The sequence below is a fragment of the Schistocerca nitens genome, chromosome 2, assembly GCF_023898315.1.
Source record: "Schistocerca nitens isolate TAMUIC-IGC-003100 chromosome 2, iqSchNite1.1, whole genome shotgun sequence".
NCBI lineage: Eukaryota > Metazoa > Arthropoda > Insecta > Orthoptera > Acrididae > Schistocerca > Schistocerca nitens.
In genome coordinates, this window is record NC_064615.1 from 743,684,191 (window position 1) to 743,708,370 (window position 24,180).

Genomic DNA, 24,180 nt, shown 5'->3' on the forward strand with positions numbered 1-24,180 from the left:
AGTTCATTACTCTGTAAGACTCTCTTGTACTGTATGTTGATGAATTCCTTGGTGGCTATGACGCAAAGCACAAAAAATTCAGTCCTTTCATTAAAGGAATGCAGTGAAACAAAAGTGAAACTGTTAGCATTAATGTGATAAGTATCCATGACAAATATAAAATAACCTATTATTTATTATCACATCAATATAAAATCTCCAGGAGCATATAGCTGCAGGCCTGTAAGCAGAAAGTTGTACCTCTATTTCAGAACTATCACCCAGCACTTGTCTCATTGGGACACAAGATACCGGATAGCTGTCCTGTAAAATTCCTGGGGCTGTGTTGTGAACCAGCTTTGATCATACTGCTTGACAACCTTACCTAAGGTGAATTGTTTGCCTCTCAGAATTTTCTTTAGCTCACTAAATACTGCATAATTTTAGGGAGACAGGTCTAGACTGTATGGAGAGTGAGGACCCCCCATTTGAATGTCTGTAAGAACTATCTGACTGTGTTAGCTGTGTGGGGCCTTGAACTGTCATGGAGAAAAATGACCCTGTGTGTGCGCTGCCCTAATCATTTTGATTTGATCATTTTGTGCAGGGTCATCACGGTTGGTGCACATTCAGTATTATCTAATGCTGCAGTAAGTTGATAGGAAGGGGGGCCATTTCAGTCAAAGAAGAAGGCGAGCATAACTTTTCCTGCAGTTATGTGGATGGTTTTGGATTTTTGTATGATGGTGACCATGAATGCTTCTACTTTGTTATTCTGACTTGGGTTCAAAGTGATGACATCATGTCTCATCTCCAGTGACGACTGATGACATGAACTCATTCCCTTTCTTGACATAGTCCTGCAGATATTCAGGACAGATTCATAGCTGATATGCTTCCTGTGCTAATTGAAGACTATAAGGCACCCATTGGGTGCACAATTTTGTGAAAATTCTATCTGTTCTTAATTATGGCAAGAAAACTTCCAACATTCACTCCGACCTCTGCCACAATGGCTGCTACACCAACTCACAAGTCTTGAATAATATGGGCATTTACCAGCTGGACACTGTCATTGGTAATGTGGTGTGGCATTCCGGATCATGTGTTGTCAGTCAAGGACACCCGTTCTTCCATGAATTTCTTGTGCCATGCATTGATGCTAGCAATGGGCATGCAGTGCTCTCCGTACACTAGTGCCATTCTTCAACAAATTTCCATTCCCTGCACTCCGTCCACAGCTGAGAAATGCACTACATGCCTCTGCTCTTCTTTTAAAGCCTCCATTTCATTGTCTTCAGACTGACTGAGTGAACTTGCTCATTTTTTCCATCATGTGGGTGAATGCCTTTGTCCCTCTAACGGCATGTTTGGGACCTCAGTGTTCTTATAGGAATCACAACTTCTTCTTCAGGCAATGACATTATGAATTTTTAAGCAGTTTTTATTTCACAGCCTCCAGCTTACTTCTGTTTTAATGCACCTCATATATAATGTATATACCATGTAATCTAAATAGTGGATGACTAGGCAGAAGAATCAAGAACTGAATCTAGGCCTCTACTGTAGAAGAGTTAGATGTTAGGAACAAAGACATAATTTTCTTGAAAACAAATTATATTTCAACATAATCTCACTTTACAGATATACTCTTTTTCTAATGCTGCCTACTTTTAATCCCTTCAAAACATAGGAATTATCATGCTCTCTGAAGTACACCTTGTCTTAAGGATCTCTTGATTTGAGCAGAATTTTTCCTTCAACCATTTCTCCATGTTGGGGAACAAAATGGAATCACAGAAACCCATGTCAGGTTATACTGGGGAGTGTGGCTGCAATTCAAGCACTGTTGTGTTGACAACACTGATGAATGTGTTGATGTGTTGTCATGGTGAAACATAACTTCCTTTTTCACCAAATGGGGTAGTGTTTTCCTTCAATTTTGTGTCACAGTGGTCCAGTACCTCACTGTAGTATTGCTGAGTGACCATTTTTCTTTTTTCTAAGTAGCCTCTGTGCATCCCAAGCAAATGACACAATATTTTTTTATCTTCACCTTCTTTAGAGAAGTTTCATCAGGGTATTCTTTATAGTGTTGCTTGGTTCCCAATGGATCCAAGTCCCACCATCTAAAAAGCTCTTTAAACTCGCACTTTGGTCTCAACTTCCTTGTTGCCCACAAACAGCAATTGTGGGACCCACTGAGTCAACATTTTTTGCATCATCAACTATTACATAAAATATTACCTTCCTTATCAGCAAACCTCCAGCTTCTGCTACTTCATGCACTTCCATTTGATGATCATATATGATGAATCATATCCTGGACTTCTTCAGTGATTTCTTTGGTTACCACAATTTCCAGGTGCCCAGGGTGAACTTAATCAGAAACAGATGTTCAGTCACATTTAAATTCATTGAACAAATATCTGTTATCACTGATGGTGTACAATCACCATAGACAGCATCTACTTTTTGGTAAAACCCACCTAGCCCAATTCACTGAAGTGGCTGCCAAATCCAAAGTAATCGATGAATCAGTATCATTTTTACTTTAACATCATCCCACTAAAAGCAGAAAATGAGCGTAACACTAACTTGTGTTCATGGTGACATCTGTCTTTGAACACAGGTACATATCAAATCATTCTCATATACAGATGTTCTGTAGTCTCCATTGCTTACATTAAAGTTATGTAAAACTTAATTTCAAGAATAGCCTGATGCTCATTTGTGAAATATGAAATTCATCTGCAATACCGAATCTTTATGTATAAATGCTACCAGAGGCAGAAATAGTTTCTGATATATCTGTACTCGAATTTGGGTTCTGTATATAATTTACAATTCAGAGATATTTTGTTTTTGTCATTGTAGTTTTGAATCATGTTAGAAATACAACACAGATAGAGGACATGTAAGATAAGACAATAAGTCTGAACATTAACCATGTGTCTGTTCCAGAACTGTGCAGCACGGGTAAATCAATGTGTGTAAGAAGTGAAAAATGTATTAATGAAACTCAAATATGTGACCAGCATGTGGACTGTTACTTCAGTGAAGATGAGAAGGATTGCTGTAAGTAAATTTGTACTTATCTTTACAAATTTAATTGCATTAATGATGTCATATCTTCTTTCGTCAAATACTTGGAAGCTTTGGAGCATTATCTGCACAAAATATTTGGGATTATTGATGTAAAATTTATCAGAATTGCAGTCAGACTATTGTAATTTAATGGTAGCGAAATAGTGTATATTGTGTCCACCCCAATAACTGAATGGTCAGCGTGACGGACTGCTGTCCTAAGGGGCCTGTGTTCGGTTCCTGGCTGGGTCGGGGATTTTCTCCACTCAGGGACTGGGTGTAGTGTTGTCTTCATTATCATTTCATCCCCATCTGGCACACAGGTTGCCCAATGTGGCGTCGAATGTAATAAGACCTGCAGCAAGGCGGCCAGACCTGCCCCGTAAGGGGCCTCCTGGCCAATGATGCCAAACGCTCATTTCCATTCAGTGTGTATTGTAGTGACATCTGAACACTATTACATCAAATGCCATAGAAATAAAAATAGCCTGACACAATTAAAGAATACTGCCACAGTTAATGAATGAAACATTATATAAATTCCTAAAATGTGGTAATTCCCCTCCAGTACATGCATATCACATCTTATTTTGGAGTTAGAATTTCTTTTCAACTTAATGAAGTAGTAGATTTTAAAAAGTAAGCACTGTTTCTTCAGTTCAAGTAACTCTGGTGACTGTTCCACAATGATAAAATATGAGACTCCAGTTAAAACAGACCTGTTAATAGAGGTTTCCATATTTAATTTCTTTCATCTCAGTACATACCTTCATTTGACTATTTCACGGATTCCCGCACAGAAGACATAGAAATAAGCATCCCTGGCATAGAAAAGCAGCTGAAAGACATGAAAACAAATAAGTTGCCAGGTCCAGATGGAATCCCAATTCAGTTTTATGGAGAGTACTCTACGGCATTAACCCCTTCCTTAGCTTGCATTTATTATGAATCTCTCACCCAGTGTAAGGTCCCAAGTCACCGGAAAAAAGTGGAGGTGACTCCTATATATAAGCAAGGTGAAAAAACGAACCTGCATAATTACAGACCAATATCCTTAGCATCTGTTTGCTGCTGAATTCTTGCACACATTCTGAGTCTGAATATAATAAATTTCCTTGTGGTTGATAATTTAGAAAGCATCATTTGCCTGACACTCAGCTTGCCTTTTTCTCATGTGATATCCTACAAACCATGGATAGAGCAACAGCAGATTCATATTCCTAGGTTTCCAGAAAGCATTTGACATGATGCCCCAGTGTACATTGTTGATGAAGGTCCAAGCATATGAATTTAGCTCTCAGATATTTGAGTGGGTTGAGGACTTTTTAAGTAATAGAAGCCATTACATTCTCCTTGATGGTGAGTGTTCATCAGAGACAAAGATATCATCAGGATTTCCCCAGGTAAATGTGACAGGACTGCTCTTGTTTTCTCTATACGTAAATGATTTGATGGACAGGGTAGGCAGCAATTTACAGCTGTTTGCTGTTGATGCTACAATGTATGGGAAGATGTTATTGTTGAGTGACTGTAGAAGGATACAAGGTGACTTAGGTTTAATTTCTAGTTGTGATGAGTGGCTGTTTGCTCTAAGTATAGAAAAATGTAAGCTAATGCAGATGAGCAGGAAAAACAATCTTGTAACATTTGGATATAGCATTAATAATGAGCTGCTTGAATAGTCATATCAATCAAATATCTAGATGTAATATTATAAATCAGTACAAAATGGAATGAGCACATCAGATTGAAGTAGGGATGGTGAAGGTTTGACTTCATTTTATTGGGAGAATTTCAGTAAAGTGTAGCTCATTTATAAAGGAAACAGCATATAAAATGCCTGTGTGACCCATAATTGAGTACTGCTTGAGTGTTTGGGAACACCACCAGGTTGCAAATGTTTGAGATCCCCACCAGCTCAGACAAAGCAATTCAGAGGCTTGCTGCTAGATTTGTTACCAGTAGGTTCGATCAAGATGCAAATACTATGGAGATGCTTTGTGAACTCAAATGAGAATTCCTAGAGGGAAGAGAATGGTCTTTTCATGAGGTATTATTGTGGAAATTTAGAAAACTGGCATTTGAGGCTGGCTGCAGATCATTCTACTGCCACCAACATACATTTTGCATAAGGACCATGAAATTTAAGGTGAAAGAAACTAGAGCCTGTACAGAGGCTTGCACACAATCATTTTACCTTTGCTCTATTTCTGAGTATAACAGAAAATGAAATGACTAGGAGTGGTACATGGTATCCTCCACCTTACACCCTATGGTGGCTTGTGGAGTATGTATGTAGATGTGGATGTAGATGTAGACTAACAGGAATCAAGCAGTTTCAAATAAATCAAAAACTACAGCTGAATCTCTATAACTGAGAAATTTTTGTTCACTTTACCAAGGTAAAGAATGGAACAAGAAAAAGAAAGAATATTTATAGAAGAGCTAAAGGGTACAAAGTTAGCTCTTCATTCTGGATTAGGAAATGATGGTGTACTGTCAGTGTCTTGACAATGAGAGGGACAGGTTTCCCAATGTACTGTCTTTCCTCTCCTACTCTTTCTAAAGCCTTCTCCTTTGTTTTTGTCTCCCTTTGTCCTCATAGCAGGTTTGTCCCTCTCAAACTGCAGTCTAAGTGACGTGCTCCTTCTTTCCAAATTTCCCCAACCCATCCCTTAAAACATATTCTGAAATGCCAAAATCCCTTTCCAGGTAATTTAGAACATATTTCACCATCCATAGATCTTTGTTTGGACCACAATACTCCTAACTGAATCATTTTACCCCAAAGCTCTTAATCATATGAGTGCCTCTATTGCAAAATCTGACATTAGCATGTCCTCCATTCCTGCTGCAGATAAGTCACATATTGCTCAAACAAAGACACCTGTTGGTGGTATTTCTTTACACTACATTCTTCATTCTTATTTTCTCATCACAACCTTCCTTACTCCATTTCTTATTTGTATACTCTTTTTCTCCATTCTTATATTTCATTTTTTTAAATTCTATCAACTATTGTTACTGCCATCTTTTGCATTTACTTTAGCATTTTTCACTTTACTTTGTCTTCCATTTTTACACTGTTGTTTGCTTTTTTCCACTTTAGTTCTCATAAAGTCTGGAGTCCATGAAAGACACATTTATTATTACATTTATTGCCTCAATTACCAGAGCATTGACTTCCATTATGAATATTGTCCCACAGAAATATAAAATCAGCAGTGCATTTTGTAACACGTCATTCCTGATAGGATGACATTATTTAATTACTGTGCAATGGTTGTGAATTTCTTAAGATATAACACATCTTGTGCTCCAGTGATGTCAAGTGCTAATCACACCTACAGCACAATCAATCATGCAGTCTCCATAGCATGTCATGCTTGTGAGATTTGTTGATACCCATTAACATCTGCTCTTAGCAGAAACTTCTTTCTGTTACAGAAAGTTTCATTGCAAACCTTGACAGGCAAAAGCCATTTGGGCATTTGTTTTAACTCATTTGTACTTTGACTAACTCTCTCTCTCTCTCTCTCTCTCTCTCCCCCCCTCCCTCCCTCTCCCTCTCTCTCTCCCTCCCTCTCCCTCTCTCTCTCACCCACTCACTCACTCATTAATTCATTCATTCCGTTCTACAGATCCCATCAAGAAGGAGAACCTTGAGGAATATGAAGTGACTGAAAGTATACATTAACAAAACATATAAGGAAGCAGTATGAAATTAATTGACATGCTCAGTTAACAATGGATGGTGTGATTAGCACTTAACACATCATTGGAGCACAAGATGAAAGCTAGCACACTTGCAGCATCTACCAGATCTTCTGACTGATGCATAAAGCTTGACTCTAATCCAATCTTCTGGTATATCTTTATAATTATTACTGCTAGGTACCGTATTTACTCGAATCTAAGCCGCACTCGAATCTAAGCCGCACCTGAAAAATGAGACTCGAAATAAAGGAAAAAAAAAATTCCCTAATCTAAGCCGCACCTTAAATTTGAGACTCGAAATTCAAGGGGAGAGAAAAGTTTTAGGCCGCACCTCCAAATCGAATCAAAGTTGGTCCATTGTAATATGAGACACAATTTAGGTTGAATGAATGACGATACAGCTGTAGTGGTTTGGTTCGAGTCGTAAGCTTAGCAGTTAAGCTTTACCAGGTAGCCATTGCTGTGCGTCAGGCGCTCCGTCCGTATTTATACGGGTACCCTTACTTTTTCCCGTGCTTCGTCTGGTTTGAATCTATTGCTTATTTTGCTTCGATCTGATAAGTGCCGTATTCTTTGTTATAGGTGTTTACGCCTCTCTAAGCTGAAAATGCATTACTGTACTGTGTCATGCATTGTTTGTCGCATTCTGATAGTGCGTGTTTACGGTCTGTCGCCGCTCGCGGCATGGCTTGCTTTTGTGCGCGCTACTGCCGCTAACAATTAAAAAAAAAAAAAGAGAGAGGAATCGTCTCATTAGCGAAACAATGGCAAGAGACTACTATTTGTTGTTACTTACACTGCTGCTTTCTTTGATAATGATCAACAAGAACCAAATAATAGACTGCGTATGATAGAACATGTTCTGAACGAGAGTTAGGCGAAAGTTTTTCTCCGTTTGAAAATCTTTGCGGCCGCTTCTTTAGTACATAAAATTCTGCACAGAAATTAGAGTCATCTTAGAGTTGAAAATCTAGTCAGCTGCCGTGTTTCACTTCTGACTGTATCAGTTAATACGAATATAAACATGACACGATACGTATATTCTTCTGCGTTTGCTGTTGTCTCACTCTAGTTTCGTAGTTTATTAGGCAGGCAGGATTTAAATGAGATAGCAGCAAACACGAAAGAAAACATGGCAAAATGTTTATATTCGTATTGTTCTTATGGTGAAGAGAATACTGCATGTGATTCACAATTCATACAAGTTCCTATTAGCAACCATCTCTTGTCACAGGTAGGAAAAATTTCAGAACGTATAGTTGGCCATATTGACAAACATCCCAAACAGCCTTGCCAGTAGAGATGGGTCGAGCTCGTTCATTCCCGTGAACTACTTCATTCATTTCACTCTTTGCCGTGAAGCGTTCAAATGAAGTAGTTCATTCGTGAAGTACGGAAGGCTGGCGAAGTTGCCCAGTTCGCCGCTCAGCCGCGGCTACGCTCGCTTCGCCTCGCTCGTACAATAAAGCTTCGTAATACTTCATAATTTTACCAACAGATGGCCGAACTATGCAGTAACGAGAACGCAACTTTTTACGCTCTTACAGAGTCTGAGAGTTAAATAGAACATGGTCGAAGGGGACAAAGGAAAGATAAACAGAGAAACCTGTCACATATAAAGAAGGTATTACATTTAATCTTGCTCGACATTTTCTAATGAAGCGCCCAAAAAAGTCTTTATCTGCCAAGTGAAACCTATTTTGTTGTACTCATGGACTGAAAACTAGGGCTACCAACGAAATGCAGTCCAATTTTGTTCCTTTTAAAGTTTAATCCAAAATAGAATGAGTATGTTTACCACTGTTACAAAGTCTATATACCTACGTAAAGTAATTATTCAGAAGTTTTCCTGTAGATTTTATTTTTGTTGAGAATAATAACCCTCCAAATTCAAAACGTAAATTGTCACCTGTAGGCATTGGTACGATTTCAGGTAAAATCCCTCTTTATTTTCTTTGGAAAGCAGTTTTTGTGTCTGTTCACTCTTATACAATGGCCAGCAACTCGCGATCGCGTAGAAGTAGTGAGATTTGGGGTTTCTTCGCCGATTTAGGTGATGGTAAAGCAAAGTGCAATTATTGTTCTAAGTGTATTTCATATAAAGGAGGAAATACATTTAATCTAGCGCGTCATGTTCGAGTGCTGCATCCAACAGCGTCATTGTCAGTCAGGCGCTTAGCGCCCCCTGCTCCTGCATCTTCCGATATTTGTTGGATAAAAAACCCGGACAATCCGGAACCAACATCAGCAAATGCCAGAAGCGAACAGCAGTTGGTGCCACATAATAACAGTATCACTTCAGTATCAGAAAGCAGACCTCAATATCACGGAACATTACCCATGTATTTTCCGAAACCTCTTTCTAACAAAAGAAATCAGGAGATAGATTTCGCACTTCTGCAGACTGTTGTAAAGGATTATTTGCCCTTCAACATAGTGGAAAGCAAACATTTCCAAAATTTTGCAGGCAAACTGAATGGTGCTTACAGAATGCCATCTCGGGAGACCATTTCCAATACGCTGCTACAACAACAGTACGCCATGATATAAGAAATTGTGAGAGCCAAAATTAATTCTGCGGAAGCGGTTGTGCTGACAATGGATGGGTGGACCTCAACTACAAATGAGAGTTATTTGTCGGTGACAGCACACTACGTTAAAGACCTGGAGCTGGCGTCTTCCCTCCTAGAGTGCTTTAAATACGACGAAAGGCACACGTCAGAAAAACTCTCGGAAGAACTGCTACGTGTCACAAGGGAATGGGGCATTCAAGAAAAAGTCGTGTGTGTCGTCAGCGACAACGCTGCTAATATTGTGGGAGCTATAAGACTCACAGCCTGGAAACACATCCCCTGCTTTGCGCACACACTCAATTTAATTGTTCAGAATGGGCTTCCGCACATTCAACCCATTCTGAATAAAGTAAAAAAAATTGTTGAATTTTTTAAAAGAAGTTCGCAGGCCTGCACGAAACTGAAAAAGATGCAGGAACAGTTAAAAGAGCCAGTTCTGACACTAAAACAGGACACTGTTACAAGATGGAATTCAACCTATGATATGCTGCGAAGAATAATCGAGGTTAAGAATTCCCTAATGACAGTTATCACTCTGAATTATCCGGATCTTCCAAATCTGACTGCAGAGGGCATTTCAAGTGTAGCACAAGCCTGTGAACTGTTGAAAGTTTTCAAAGACTGCACTGAGGAAATGTCAAGTGAAAACGTTGTCACTGCTTCTAAAGTTATACTCCTTAGTCGCTCGTTGAAAAAATGGTGTTGCAGGTTTGTTAATAACACTGAAATTCATGCAGACGTGCAACAGATGGCCGAAAAGTTAGCTGAAGACCTAAAACGACGATTTAGAAATATAGAGGAAAATTCCATTTTCGCGGAAGCAACTGCATTGGATCCCCGGTTCAAATTACATGGTTTTTCTGATAAAAATTCTGCTGAGAAGGTGAAATTAAACCTGATGGAGGCACTGTGAGAAATTTGTGACGAATACATCCACTGCTACTGCAACAATCTCAGTTCCAACCACTGAATCTACTTCCAGTCTCTGGCTCGAATTTGATGAAGTGTTTTCCAGGCTGCAGAGTAATCCACACCCGAGAGCTGCTGCAATAGTGGAAGTGGACGAATACTTACAAGAGCCCCTGCTACAGAGACAAGGCAATCCACTTCAGTGATGGTCTGAACGGCTGTCAGTATACCCCTCGCTCTTTGAACTTGCAAAAATACGACTGTGTATTGTCGCAACCTCCAAGCCGTGTGAAAGAGTGTTCTCGAAGGCAGGACACCTTATAACTGACAGAAGAAATCGTCTGACAGGGAAAAAAGTGGAACAAATCATGTTTTTAAACGGAAATCTCTGAAGATTCACCAAATCCGTTGATGCTTATTCATAAATATATGTGTGTATTTTTTTAAAATTTAATTAGGACAATCCTCAAATTGACATTTAGTGTAATTATTACAATAATGTGTACGAGATAAACATTCCTACATGAACGATTATCTTTCAAGCGTGGATTCCACGCATGCTTCAGTTCCAGACTCACAAGGTAAGCATTTTAATTTCATGTTGGCTGTGCGTACTCACACAGCCAGCCTCTTCGTTTGTATTTTAATATTCATTTGTCTGCAAGCGCTGCCAACGGTAGCTTACCCGTGGAAGCGAAGTATAACTGCACAAATAGTCGCTGGTAATGATGTCAGCACTGCAGGAAGCAGCTGACGCTACCTTCCCCTCGCCCCTCAACGCGTAACCCCTCCTATCCCTATCGTTCACCACAAACACCGCGCGATTCGTCGACAGGCAGTGGAGGGAGGACTGAAGTGAAGGGAGAATGAGTGACGTAGCGCCGATGTACTGGGGGAGGGAGAGGGGAAGAGAGTGAGTGAACTAGAAAAAAGTGTGGAGTGTGCTATCTGTGAAGAGTTTGAAGTACCAGTTCTTTGAAATTGAGTGGTTAGTTCACACTTCACTGGAGTGAAGCGTTCATTTGAACGACTCATTCACGAGCTCCCCATCACTACTTGCCAGTCGTATTTTCGTAGTACATTGAAATTCTGCTACATTCGAAGATGAACAATACGGAGTTTGTATTTACTTCGTTGGATAATGTATGAAAATGCATGGGTCGAAACTCGGGGCGGAGAACAAAAGGTCGTCTTCCACCTTTTTTTTAAATTTATTTACTGACGCATAGGTTTTGGCGCCAGTATTTATCTTTGTGCCTACAAACCATGCCTGTGTAGCACTACATATATTCGACGGCAGTTCGTTGTGGCGGCACCTACCAACATTTTTCAAAACTTCCGCTAGCTTTGCACTCGATTCTAAGCCGCAGGCGGTTTTTTGGATTACAAAAACCGGAAAAAAGTGCGGCTTAAATTCGAGTAAATACGGTAACTGAAATTTGCAGAACTACTAACTCTTCTTGTGGTATTATTATTTCAGTTCAGAGTTTCAAGATAATCTGGTATTTTTTTCTGCATACATCTCAGTGGAAGAATGTAAACGAAAAATATAATTCAATTATTACAACAATTAAATGTCATTTTGATATAGCATTCCCCAAAGTAAACTGATAGGAAAAGGTGCAAGATCAGACAAAGTGGATTACCAGTGAAATAATAGAACTGCGCAGGAAGATGCTGGATCAGAGATAGAGGGATGAAGCTGAAAATACTACAAAAGAAGTATACAGAAATAATACAAGAGGCAAAATCAAGAGCAATTAATACTAACAAAATGAACTCAAGAAACAAGACAAAGGCAGCTTGGGATGCAGTTAATAGTGAAAGACAGGAAAAAGCTGGATCAAGCAAAGAAACAGGTATCAGGTCAATGAAAATAAACAACACAGTGGTTACAGTTGGTAGACAAATATCTAACATACTCAGTGGTAGCTATATAATGTGGTACAGAACTTAAAACTGGAAAGAAATAGTCCACAAAAGGAGGTTACTAAGTTATCATAAAAATCAAGCAATAACATGTCCTTGAAACCAGTCACAGAAGATGAACTGAGGAAAACTGAACAGAAACTGAAGTCCAAGAAATCAGCTGGTAATGACGAACTATCAAATCATGTAGTAAAGTAAGTAAGTGAGCAAATGACCTCACCATTGCTGGATATAGCAAGCAGCTCTCTCAGAGGCGGAATTTTTCTAGAAAAACTGAATATAGTGGGGTGGTACCAGTGTGCAAGAAAGGGGATAAGGACGACCCCAACAACTACAAGGCAGTTTCACTGATATCAGGTTTCTCAAAAATCCTGGAAATGTTTATGTATAATAGATTAGTTGATTATCTGGGCAAATACAACATTCTCATACCATCATAGCATGATTTCAGAAAGAGTAGTTCTACAGAAACAGCAATTGCCAATCTGACAGAATACATTATACAGTCCTTAGATGAAAAACAATTTGTATCTGCCATGTTTCTGGATCTCTCCAAAGCATTCGGCACTATTGACCATGAAATACTGATAAGAAAATTGGAAAACTATGGTATTTTAGGGCAAGCAGGGAAGTGTATAGAATCATATCTAAGCAACAGGAAACAATATGTAAAATGGAAACAACATATTAATTCTGTCTGTAAGAAACTCAGCTCCATCATATTTCTAATAAGGCAACTAACACAGTACGCAGATAAACAGCTTCTGTGCACAGTGTGGAGTGGTAGTGTGGGGAAACTCGAACATTCAAATCTGCAACATGCAGAAACTGCTTCAAAAGACTAGATATCTTAACTTTTTCATCCTTGCACATATATACCCACAAATGCTAGTATACATTCCACAACACACGGAGGAAGAATGACATACAAAGCATACACCACTGACAGACAATGCTTGGAAAAGACCCCAGTACTCAGGTACCAAATTACTAAGAAGTCTGCCTAAAAAACTTCGTGACAACATGCACAACACTAAGTTTTCAAGGAATCTAAAAGACTATCTAGTGGAAAAGGAATTTTAGAGTGTTGATGAATGCTGCTCACATTAAATTTGTAAATATTGTTAATTATAATCAATGATGTTAGAATAGTTAGGAAGTATGTGACATTCAATATTTTTGTATCTTTGATATGTCCTATATTACATGTACATTCACTGTACACCAAGTAACCCTACAGGATCAAATAAAATTCAGTTAAGTTCAATGAACTGTGGCTCAGGTTTAGGTGAATAGTTGAACAAGTACTGGGTATATCTATACAAAGTAAAGCAGTTCATGATAGGAGAGACACATTATCGTATGCAATCTCTGTAAAGAAACTTCTAAAGAAACAGAAGTTACTACATAATAGATATAAAAAAGAGGAGCAATGATCGAGAGGGGTTAAATGAAATGTATTTGGCTGTCAAAAACACAATATGTGAAGCCCTCAATGACGATCATATTTTGAATATTATGGAAAGACCTCTCAAGAAGCCCAAAGAAACTCTGGACATACGTTAATGCTATCAGAGGCATTCTCATGGATGGCTGAAATGGAAATTGAGAGTAGCAAAGCAAATGCAGAATGTTGTATCTTAATGATGTGACTGACTCTGTTAACATTAATGTGAGACTTTTTGTTGAAGCTGCAGTTATCTATCATGAAGTACTATTAAAAAAAACAGTGGCACAAATATCCAATAAGATTTTGATAAGATTTCAAAGCAATGCAAAGACTGCTAGTTTATTGGGAATATCCACTAAGTTTACAAAGGAAATTGCTTACAAAGCAAGATTGCTTACAAAGCACTTGTGAAACACTTGTTAGAATATCCTTCAAGTGTGTGGGATTCACACCAAATAAAAATATAGTTAAAGTTTAGGCTTGTTCTGTGCACCTACATCATACACACTCCAGTAGCCTCTGAGTGTTCTGTAACATTTTGAGAACTCTGTACGTCATAGCCAGTACAAGCATTAAATGAGATTGCAGTGAATCAAACAATGGAAACTCCAGGTAGAAATATCAACAATGGAGGAAAAGATAGATTGCTACTTACCATAAAGAAGACATGTCAAGAAGCACAAAGCATGTTTGTGCCCTTCCTGCTACAGTTGCTTGGGATCTGTAACAATGTAATCCCAGTCCGTTCCTTGAGCTGCACAAACTGCCATCATTTGTGCATCACACTACAACAGTGGATATTGAACAAATTGAACAAATACCAAGATGGACAGCATTAACAGTTATAGATTTCTTTTACACTCAGAAGATCAACAATATAGGAAGAGATAGATTGCTACTCACAATAAAGATTATACCTTAAGTTGCAGACAGGCACGATGAAAAGACACTTACACTTAGCTTTTGGCCAAAGCCTTCATCAGTTAACACACCTACACATTCAGTCACACAAGTAAGCACACATCACATGCACTCACGACTGCCATCTCCGGCAGCTTGTACCAGAATGCAAATGTCATGTAGCACGGAAGCAGCAATCTGGAGGGTCAGGGAAGGGGAAGGAATAGCAGGGTTTGGGTAGGGGTAGAGAAGAGCGCTGTCTGGCAGAGAGCACAGGGCCTAGACAGCCAATAGACACAGCATCAAGAGGCTTTGGGGCAGGGAGGTGGGGAGGGGGAGCGACGGGGAGCAAAAGAGGAGAGGAGAGGGGGAGAGGAAAGATGGGTGGGTGTATTGGCAGAGGGTGGCACACAAAGATAGTTGGAGATGAGAATAGGGAGAAGGTGATAGGACAGGAGGGTTGGGAAGTGTTGGATGGAGGGTGAGGTAACCGTAGATAATTGAGGGTGAGGCAGGGATAATTTTGGGAGAGGTGGAAGTGTTGTAATGATAACTTCTGTCTGCACAGTTCAGAAAAGCTTGTGGTGGAGAGCAGGATCCAGATGGCTTGGGTAGCAAAGCAACCATTGAAATAAAGCATGTTGTGTTCAGCTGCATCTTGTGCCACAGGCTGGTCTACTTTGTTCTTGACCACAGTTTGGCAGAGACTGTTCACCCATGGGGACAGCTGGTTGGTGGCTTTTACCAACACAGACAGTTGTGCAATCATTCAGGAGAGCTGGTATATGAAATGGCTGCTTTCACACATGGCCTGGCCTGTGAAGGTCTTGCACCTAAGACTTCCACAGGGACATGATCGTCGCAGTGAGGGGTTGAGTTTGGGAATGGCCCACTACTTCATTTCTCATACACCTTACTAATTTCATCCTGACTCACAACTACTTCTCCTTTGAAGTGAAGGTATACAACCAAACCAGCAGCACAGCACGGGCACCTGCATGACAGCATCCTATGCCAAACAGTTTATGGGCCATCTGCAGGAGACCTTTCTAGTGTCCCAAAACGACAAAGCCCTAGTCTGGTTCAGATTCTTTGATGATGTCTTTATAACATGGACTCAGGGCCAAAACGACCTATCCTCATTCCTTCACAACTTCAATACCTTCCCTCTCACCCACTTCACCTGGTTCTCCTCAATCGACTGTGCCATCTTCCTGGGTGTTGATCTCTTTTTCTTTGATGTCTCCATCCATACCTCTGTCTACATTAAACTCACCAGTCACCAACAATACCTGCATTTTGACACCTGTCATCCCTTCCACATGAAAAAATCCTCCCATACTGCTTGGCTACCCATGGATGGTGTATCAGCAGTGACAAACGCTCAATCCTCCCATCACCCCCAAAAACCAGCTACAAAGGAGCACCCCCTTCGTCACCCAATACCTCTTCAGACTGAAACAACTGAACCAAGTCCTCCACCAGGGCTTTGACTACCTATCATCATGCTCTAAAATGAGGGACATCCTTCCCAAAATCCTTCCAACCCCTCCTAAAGTGGTGTTCTGTCGCCCACCCAACCTCCACAACATACTTGTCCATCCCTATGCCACTCCCAACCCCAGCCACTTGCCACAAGGGTCACACCCCTATGGAAGACCCAGGTGCAAGATCTGCTCAATCCATCCACCCTGTACTTCCTGTTACACTCTTGTCACATGCTTAGCCTATCCCATCAGAGGCCATGCCACCTGTGAAAGCCATGTAATATAGCAGCTCTGCTGCAATGTTTGTACAGCTTTCTATATTAGTATGACAACCAACCTGCTGTCCCCCAGGGTGAATGGCCACTGAAAAACTGTGTCCAAAAGCAAAGCAGACCACCCTGTGGCACAACATGCAGCTGAACATAACACGCTTGTTTTCAATTGTTGCTTTGCTACCCATGCCATCTGAGTCCTCCCCTACACCACCAGTTTTTCTGAACTGTGCAGATGGGAGTTACCCGTACAACACATTCTCTGCTCCCAAAATCATCCCAGCCTTGACCTACAATAACTTACTGCCCCAAACATTACACCCAATGGTTTCCATGCTTTCTGTCCTATCAACTCCTCCTTATTCTTGTCTCCCACTCTCTTTGTGTGCCACACTCTGCCAATGTACCCACCCATCTTTCCCCTTCTCCACTCCTCTCCTTTTTCACTCCCCATTCCCCACCCCCTCCCCATTTCCCTGCCCCACAGCCTCCAGGCAGTGTGGCTGTGGCAGTCATGTGTGCATGTGATGCATGATTAATTGCGTGAATGAATATATATATATATATATATATATATATATATATATATATATATATATATATATATATATATATATAACAGAGGGAAACATTCCACGTGGAAAAAATATATCTAAAAAGAAAGAGACACCTCTGTATGTGTGGATGGATGTGTGTGGATGGATATGTGTGTGTGTGTGTGTGTGTGTATACCTGTCCTTTTTTCCCCCTAAGGTAAGTCTTTCTGCTCCCGGGATTGGAATGACTCCTTACCCTCTCCCTTAAAACCCACATCCTTTCGTCTTTCCCTCTCCTTCCCTCTTTCCTGACGAGGCAACAGTTTGTTGCGAAAGCTTGAATTTTGTGTGTATATTTGTGTTTGTTTGTGTGTCTATCGACCTGCCAGCGCTTTTGTTTGGTAAGTCTCATCATCTTTCTTTATATATATATATATATATATATATATATATATATATATATATATGTGTGTGTGTGTGTGTGTGTGTGTGTGTGTGTGTGTGTGTGTTTTTTTTCCTTTACTGAAGAAGACTTTGGCTGAAAGCTAAGTGTAAGTGTCTTTTTGTTGTGCCTGTCTGCAACTTAGTGTGTCATCTTTATGCTGAGCAGCAATCTATCTTTTCATTATATTGCTGATATTTCAACCTGCAGTTTCCATTGTTTGTCTCTCAGAAGAGAATCACAGAAATGTTGAAAAATGTGAACTGGCAGACCCTTGAAGAAAGGCATCAATTATCTCACAAAAGCCTACTTGCTAATTTCAAGAACAAGTATTTAGTGAGGAATCTAGCAATATACTATAGACACTTAAGTATCACTCCCATAGTGCCTGCAAAGAAAACATTCAATTAAATTATTTTTTTTTCTTTTGTTACACAAGCTTTCATATTTCTCCTATATTTCACTGTGTGTCATCATCATACGAAATAAACATAAAACAAAAGAAGACATGTCTAAATTTCAAAAGCAACTGATAAAGAGAATCACTGTTTTTGAGATTTAAACTGGCTGAATAACTTGGCAAGATCTAAATCATATGACAGTTACTTCTAAGTTTTATTTTAGCTTGGGTGATAAATATTTTAAAGCATTCTAAAATGCAGAAATATTTATAACTATTTTTTAAAAATTCTTGGTGTACCAAATCAAGCGCCCAACATTGATCAAAATTTGAGATATTTAATTACATCATCATTTCTGCTAATTGTATTTAAAATTTCTGTTTTCCAGTGATTACTTTTGTCTGTTATAGTTGCATTGATCAATGGAACTGCAGTAGAGCCTGATTATAAACATCAAATTCCACTGAACCAAGAGGGAATACTGAGCTATCTTATTGGGTCAATGTGGAGGCCTCTTTGTTCTCATAATGTCAGTGATGCCTTTTCACGTGCCACTGACATCTGTCACTATCTTGGATTCAGGTATAATTGTGTATTTACTTACTAACAAGCACATAGTGATCTCTTAGTGCTTGTTATCCATGACTCCACATTTTCTTCTAGGTAAAATTCTGGTTGTTGATTGTTTTACCAAACAACTTATATAAACTTGTGTACTTGCAATACTTTTTATATAACTCCTTAGATGATCTAGTTTTTGAATCAACATAGCATGGTACGAATATTCTACTCTTCAACAGACAAAAGCAACATCTAATTTTTTTTCAGTTAGTAACATTCAGGGTTTCTGAACATGAATGACAATCAATAAATTTTGACAGGTGTTCCAAATTAGAAGTTTATCTTTCCGTATTCAACTACTTTTGCTTCTTTCAAACTGAAACAATTCTTGATACAAGGAAATTCATTGTATTTCATGTATGTTTGCATATCAGTGAGTGAATACAAAAGATATATTTAGTATGTGGACAAGAGAATGTACACAGAAACTCCTAAATGAGCATAACTGTTGTCTGAACCAGGTTCTAACACAGAAGAGAAAATACTGACCAAATGTCCAATCAAAATGAGTAAATGGCATGAGCAAATTAAAACTCATTTAAATATTGGTGAAACAAGTACCTATTATATAGTCAATTATTACTGCTTGAGAGAATTCTACAAAACTCTGCAGTTGGTGGAGGAGGGGGTAGAGGATGGGGAGGGGAGAAAAAGACACAGAGACAGTCATACAGACAGAATCATGCATACTACTCAATGCATTTGGCTTCATTGCTCATTGATGGCTTCTTGACACACAGTTCTTACTCTGCCGAGAAAATGTCCTCTTGGAGCCTACCATATCAGTCAGCATACTGTTATAACCAGGAATAACACAATAACCTCTTCAGTCTGGTTTATTAAATCACAAATCACTTTTTAACGATTATGTTAGCCAAGCGTCTACCCAGGCTCACTCTCAGAAGTAATGCAGAACTAAAGTTTGGATATACCAATGTCCGAATGTGCATGGTGGGGTGCACGTCCCATAATTATTCCCAAGTCCAGTGAAGTTCAGTCTCTCCAAGTGAAGTTGCAAGATTTTTCGCCGAGCAGCCAGGTAACCTCGAGTGGTGCGGCGAGTCATCCACAAGCAGCTGGAACACAGCGTACTGCACTTCCCGATGAGAACTGTCGTTTGCGGCGGCGGCCGGGTTTATATAAGGCTTGCTAGTTAATGGAGCTGTCGGCTGGGGTCGCTGTTCTCTAGGGAAAACCAATCACAATGTTTCCTGGCGTAGCCAATTGCTGTGTGCTGACAAATGCACGCGCGCGAAGGCGGGAAGCGATGGTAGCTGCGAGCCGCCCGGAGAAGTGCGGCCAGCGATGTATTTCTCAGCCACGTCAGGGAGCGTGCGTGTGAAGATGGCCAGTGATGGAAGCAGCGGGCTGCCCAGAGAAGTGCGGCCAGCGATGTATTTGGCGGCCGCGTACCGGAGCGCGTTGTTCGGTGTTTGTTAGGAGTGGTGTATACCACACATACCTATCCTAAACTGCTCCTTAATGATGAGTAAAAGTATAGTTTTAGGAGTTGGTACATGACTCACACTTGAAGGCCATTGTCAATGTGGAGTTATCATGTTCGAATGCCTGATGTAGTTCTGATTTGTTCATGACTCCAGAGGAAAATTTCTCTCAGATATAGATTTCAGCTATTTGACATTTCTCTTCAGACTGAAAAAAGTCCATGATTTAAACAATTTGTAGGAATGCAAAGGAAATAATAATAGAAACAAATAAAGAAAAGGAGAGAATAGAAATGAGTAACGTTGTTTGTAAGGTAGTTGATTTTTTAAATTTGTTCCCTTGTGTATCTACTTATTACATTTCTATGTTCTTTGCTGAAGGATAAGAGAGAGTATTGTTTGAATTAGGCTGTCTTCTTCAAAACAGATTTGTGCCAAGTATTTTAGTACTTTAAATAATTGTGTCAATTCTGCAGTGTACATATCTCATCTGATTTACAATCAAAGATGTCCATTATCATAGTTAACATGAACTTATTTTGTAAGACATCTATTTCTCATCAATTATGCTCTGTTACACAGCGGCTATGAACACTACCAGCAGGTTCCTGTTGTGGATGCTCCTGTGGCTGTCAGTTATTCATCTTTACAGCACTTTGATGTGACACCTGCAGATTCTATGTGTCAGGGCCTCAGAGTGCGCTGTGCGCCTTACCTTAGTTCCCCTCTCAAGGCTCTTAGTCTCCCATCTCTGGATCATGAAGGCTATGCCTGGCCTTGGCTGGCAGTTATCTACCGCAGAGGAAAGGAGCCTCTTGCTGCTGGTGTTCTAATTACTGATGAATGGGTGGTCACAGCTGCAACTCCTAATCCCAGGTAGGAGACAAATGAATTACAATAATTAATTCTGAATAGCTCATATTTACGGGTGTTTTTACTGTGCTTTCTCATTACTAACCAGTTACCTGTTGAATATATTTCACAGAGATTTTCATGGATCTGCATTTTCGGGTCATAGGCTGTCATTTCCCATGACCAGATATTTTAGAGCTGGACATCATTACTGAGTAAAAAATTACTATAAGTGCCAATGTTTGTTGTGATGAAACATTACTGATAGGCCATTTTAAACAGTGACAAATGAATATACACAAAAGACTGTTAAAAAATGGATATATTTAATTTTACATACTAATGCAGTATGAAAAATGACTCACTCAACTTCTGCGAGTTTAAATTACTCTAAGAAACAACACAGATCTTCAAAGGAATTGACTTCTAAAATCTCCTAATAAGGGGTACTGGTCATAGTACACAACATGCTACAACCAGTTTATAGTTAGTAGTTGTTCTGAAAAATAATAACAAATTGCAACTAGCTGAATCCCCTTCCTTCCATGTGTATAAATTATTTAGCAATGTCAGCACATGATTTATGAAGATCACAGCGTTGTTTAATAGTGGATGCCTGCTGAACCAGAACTCTTTGAAACTGACATTTTACTATATACGATAAAATAATCAGTAACATCACACATTTTAAAATGGAAGTCTGAAAGTAGAGCAAATGCTTTTTTTAAGAGTATTGCAAGATTTTAGGGACAAACTGAATGCTGTTGCCTTCAGTACAAGAATAATCTATACGGTTACTAAATGTGAAATGACAAATCTTATTTATAGAGGCTGGGTATAGATGGCCTCTACAGTGGCAGGGTTTAGTTGAAGCAGTGAGCTGAGTTGACGTGGTGAGTTGACATTAGAATACTGACCAGTGGTGGCTCATGGAAATAGTGTTACCAATCAAACATTTTATAATAAAATAGATACAGCACTTGTAGCATTGTTCTGTATAGTTATACCTCCTTGCCATGTGGCGACAGCAGCAGGGTGGGTGTTACTGATGTGATGGCCAGCCAACAGTCTACTCGATGTCAGCAGCAGGGTTGCTGAAGTGGGACACTTGCAGCAGCACATGCACCGTCCTGGTGCAACTCTGCAGTTTAGGGCAGTGTGCACCTGCAGACATGAAAACCCACCATGATTCTTGTAGTGGAAGACAGTCAACAGCATTGATGTCTGCTGTTGCAAGTGGAGGTGTACCACATCAGTTTTCCTCCACAAGTACAGGTAGATGAGTGACTGCACTGTCCTGGTCCTGCTACTTCATTTAGTGGCACCAAAAATTAGTGGTAGCACTAAATGTATTACCTCTCTGTTATGCCTGATGGTTTCATTGAGACAACTCTGTGTATTCACAAGAGGCATTCTTAGCCAAAAAAAAAAAAAAAAAAAAAAAAAAAAAAAAAAAAAAAAATTAAAATGATCATCAGTGCCAACTTGTAAACTTTGTGTATGTCATTGTTCAAGTGACTAAAAACCTCTCATTAGACTTGTCATTAATAATAACTGAAAAAGAACAGCAGCATACACTTGGTTAACACTTCACAGAAATATTATCTGCTCTCAGATGGCATGTCTCTGAAAATTGCACCAAAAAAAGGCTAACTTCCTGCATGTTCCAATTCCATTATACTTAGAGCAAGACTGAAAAATGGGAGTGGTAACTCCATATTTTCAAAGAGAGACTGTGAATTGTAAAAATCACATCATATAACACCTTTTGGCATCAATAGGTCACATCAACCATGTAAAGCATGATCTTCGAACTCTAACTGCTCTGACGAGCTGCCATGTTAATGTTCCAGTCAGCCTTTGTACCTTGTATAGTTTACACATGTATCTTTCTTTGTGCTGAAATATGTGTATGTATAGACATTTATGGGAACATTTTGTTGTGTATACAGCTATCCATACTCCCGTTTGCCATATTGGTGACCCCGAAGTTTCTGCGACTTCCGCACGGGCTGTGTGGAATCAACAGGTTTTATGTTCAAAACCATGGCTGCCTCACCCAATGTTTTATTTGAGGCTTTGGAGGCTCAGCTACTACTACCAGGCCACTCCAATCCCCTGCCAACAGTTGTTTCACCACTAATGGACAGTGATTCATGATGTCCAATGAAGTTAACCTCAAACTTTCCAGCTCTACAACGGGCAAGTGTTGCGCCATTACCTCAAACAATGGACTCAAGTTTCATGTCACCGGACTGTGCCCGCCAATATGTGAAAGGTGAAGTGGATGATTTCCAGAATCGTGTAACAATCAATCGCTCGTGTAGTGTTCAAAGGGACCCAAATTCGCACACGTACTTTGATCCTCTATGCGCCGCAACGTTGGTTACAGTAGTGCCATTCATGCAAAATACACATGCAGTCAACTGCTATCAAGCTATGCCAGTTTTGCCTTCCTCAAAATTTAATAACGGACATTTTTATACAACAAGTTCACCTGGCTCAACCATCAGATCTGTCACCCAATTCTCGACCATGTGGGTTTGAGCACACCCAACAGCACTTTGCCATCCATGAACATTGTACCAAGACAATGTGACTGCCAGCTGGTTTCACCAGTGATTTATGGTCCTACAACACGGGGTGCATCTCCGATGTGCACAGAAAACTCTCACTGTTGCCACACCAAGTACCAAACCACCCCCCCCCCGCTACCCCCCCGCCCCCTCACTCATGGGGGGCCCCGATTCTGACCATACAGCTGCTCACTCCTTCCGCAGTACCATCTGCACCTGCTGCACTGGCCTTCCACGTCATTTCCGAGGTGCACATTTTAAGTACTGTGCCTTTAACCTCCAGTTCAGTTTACGGGCCTACCTCATGCGCTGCTCATCCGTTCATTCTCACGGTACTGACCGTGCCTGCCGCATCATGCTTCCGTGATTCATCAGGGACATTGCAACTGGCTGTTGTTCAGGACATGTTTGCTAGTAACACGTCGAAGCCAGTAGTGTCGGGTTAAGGACAGCCTATCCTACCATGGGACAGGCCTTCCAAGATACACCAAAGCCCCCCCCCCGGGCGATTTTGCCGAAGCTAACTCCTTTATAGGAGGACAACCCCGTTTCATGGTTTGCACTTGTGGAGCACCTTTTGGAGTGACATCAGGTGACCGACAACAACTCTAACTTTCTATGTCTCGTCACACACCTCCGTGACCACTCAGATTTAATTTGTGACCTCCTACTTTTGCCACCGCCGCCGCCAAAATACAAGTTCACCAAGAAGACAATATTGAACCGACTCGGCTGCTTGCCACAGGAATTAATAATCAAGATCCTGTATGAGGAACACCTGGGGGACTGCACTCCATCACAACTCAGACTCCACCTTCGGCTGCTTGTGAGTGAACACATGATGCCAGACGTTACCCCGTGGGCGGTGTGGTCTGCCAAGTTACCCACCAACCTGCAGATACACCTGCTACCGCACTCCTTCAAGTCTATCGGCTCTCGCCTTTGCATCACAGATCAGCTGCATGCACTACTGCGACAAAAACAACCAGCACACCTCTCACTGC

At 40.2% G+C, this 24,180-nt stretch overlaps 1 protein-coding gene across 1 annotated transcript in view; it reads left to right on the forward strand.

Moving 5' to 3' along the window:
- Positions 1-24,180, forward strand: part of LOC126235300 (serine protease nudel-like) — a 212,883-nt gene that overhangs the window by 160,974 nt on the left and 27,729 nt on the right. The window contains exons 12-14 of the mRNA XM_049944025.1: positions 2,944-3,057; positions 18,093-18,264; positions 20,331-20,624. Of these exons, the coding sequence (XP_049799982.1) occupies positions 2,944-3,057; positions 18,093-18,264; positions 20,331-20,624 (580 nt within the window). The remainder of the gene's footprint in view (positions 1-2,943; positions 3,058-18,092; positions 18,265-20,330; positions 20,625-24,180) is intronic.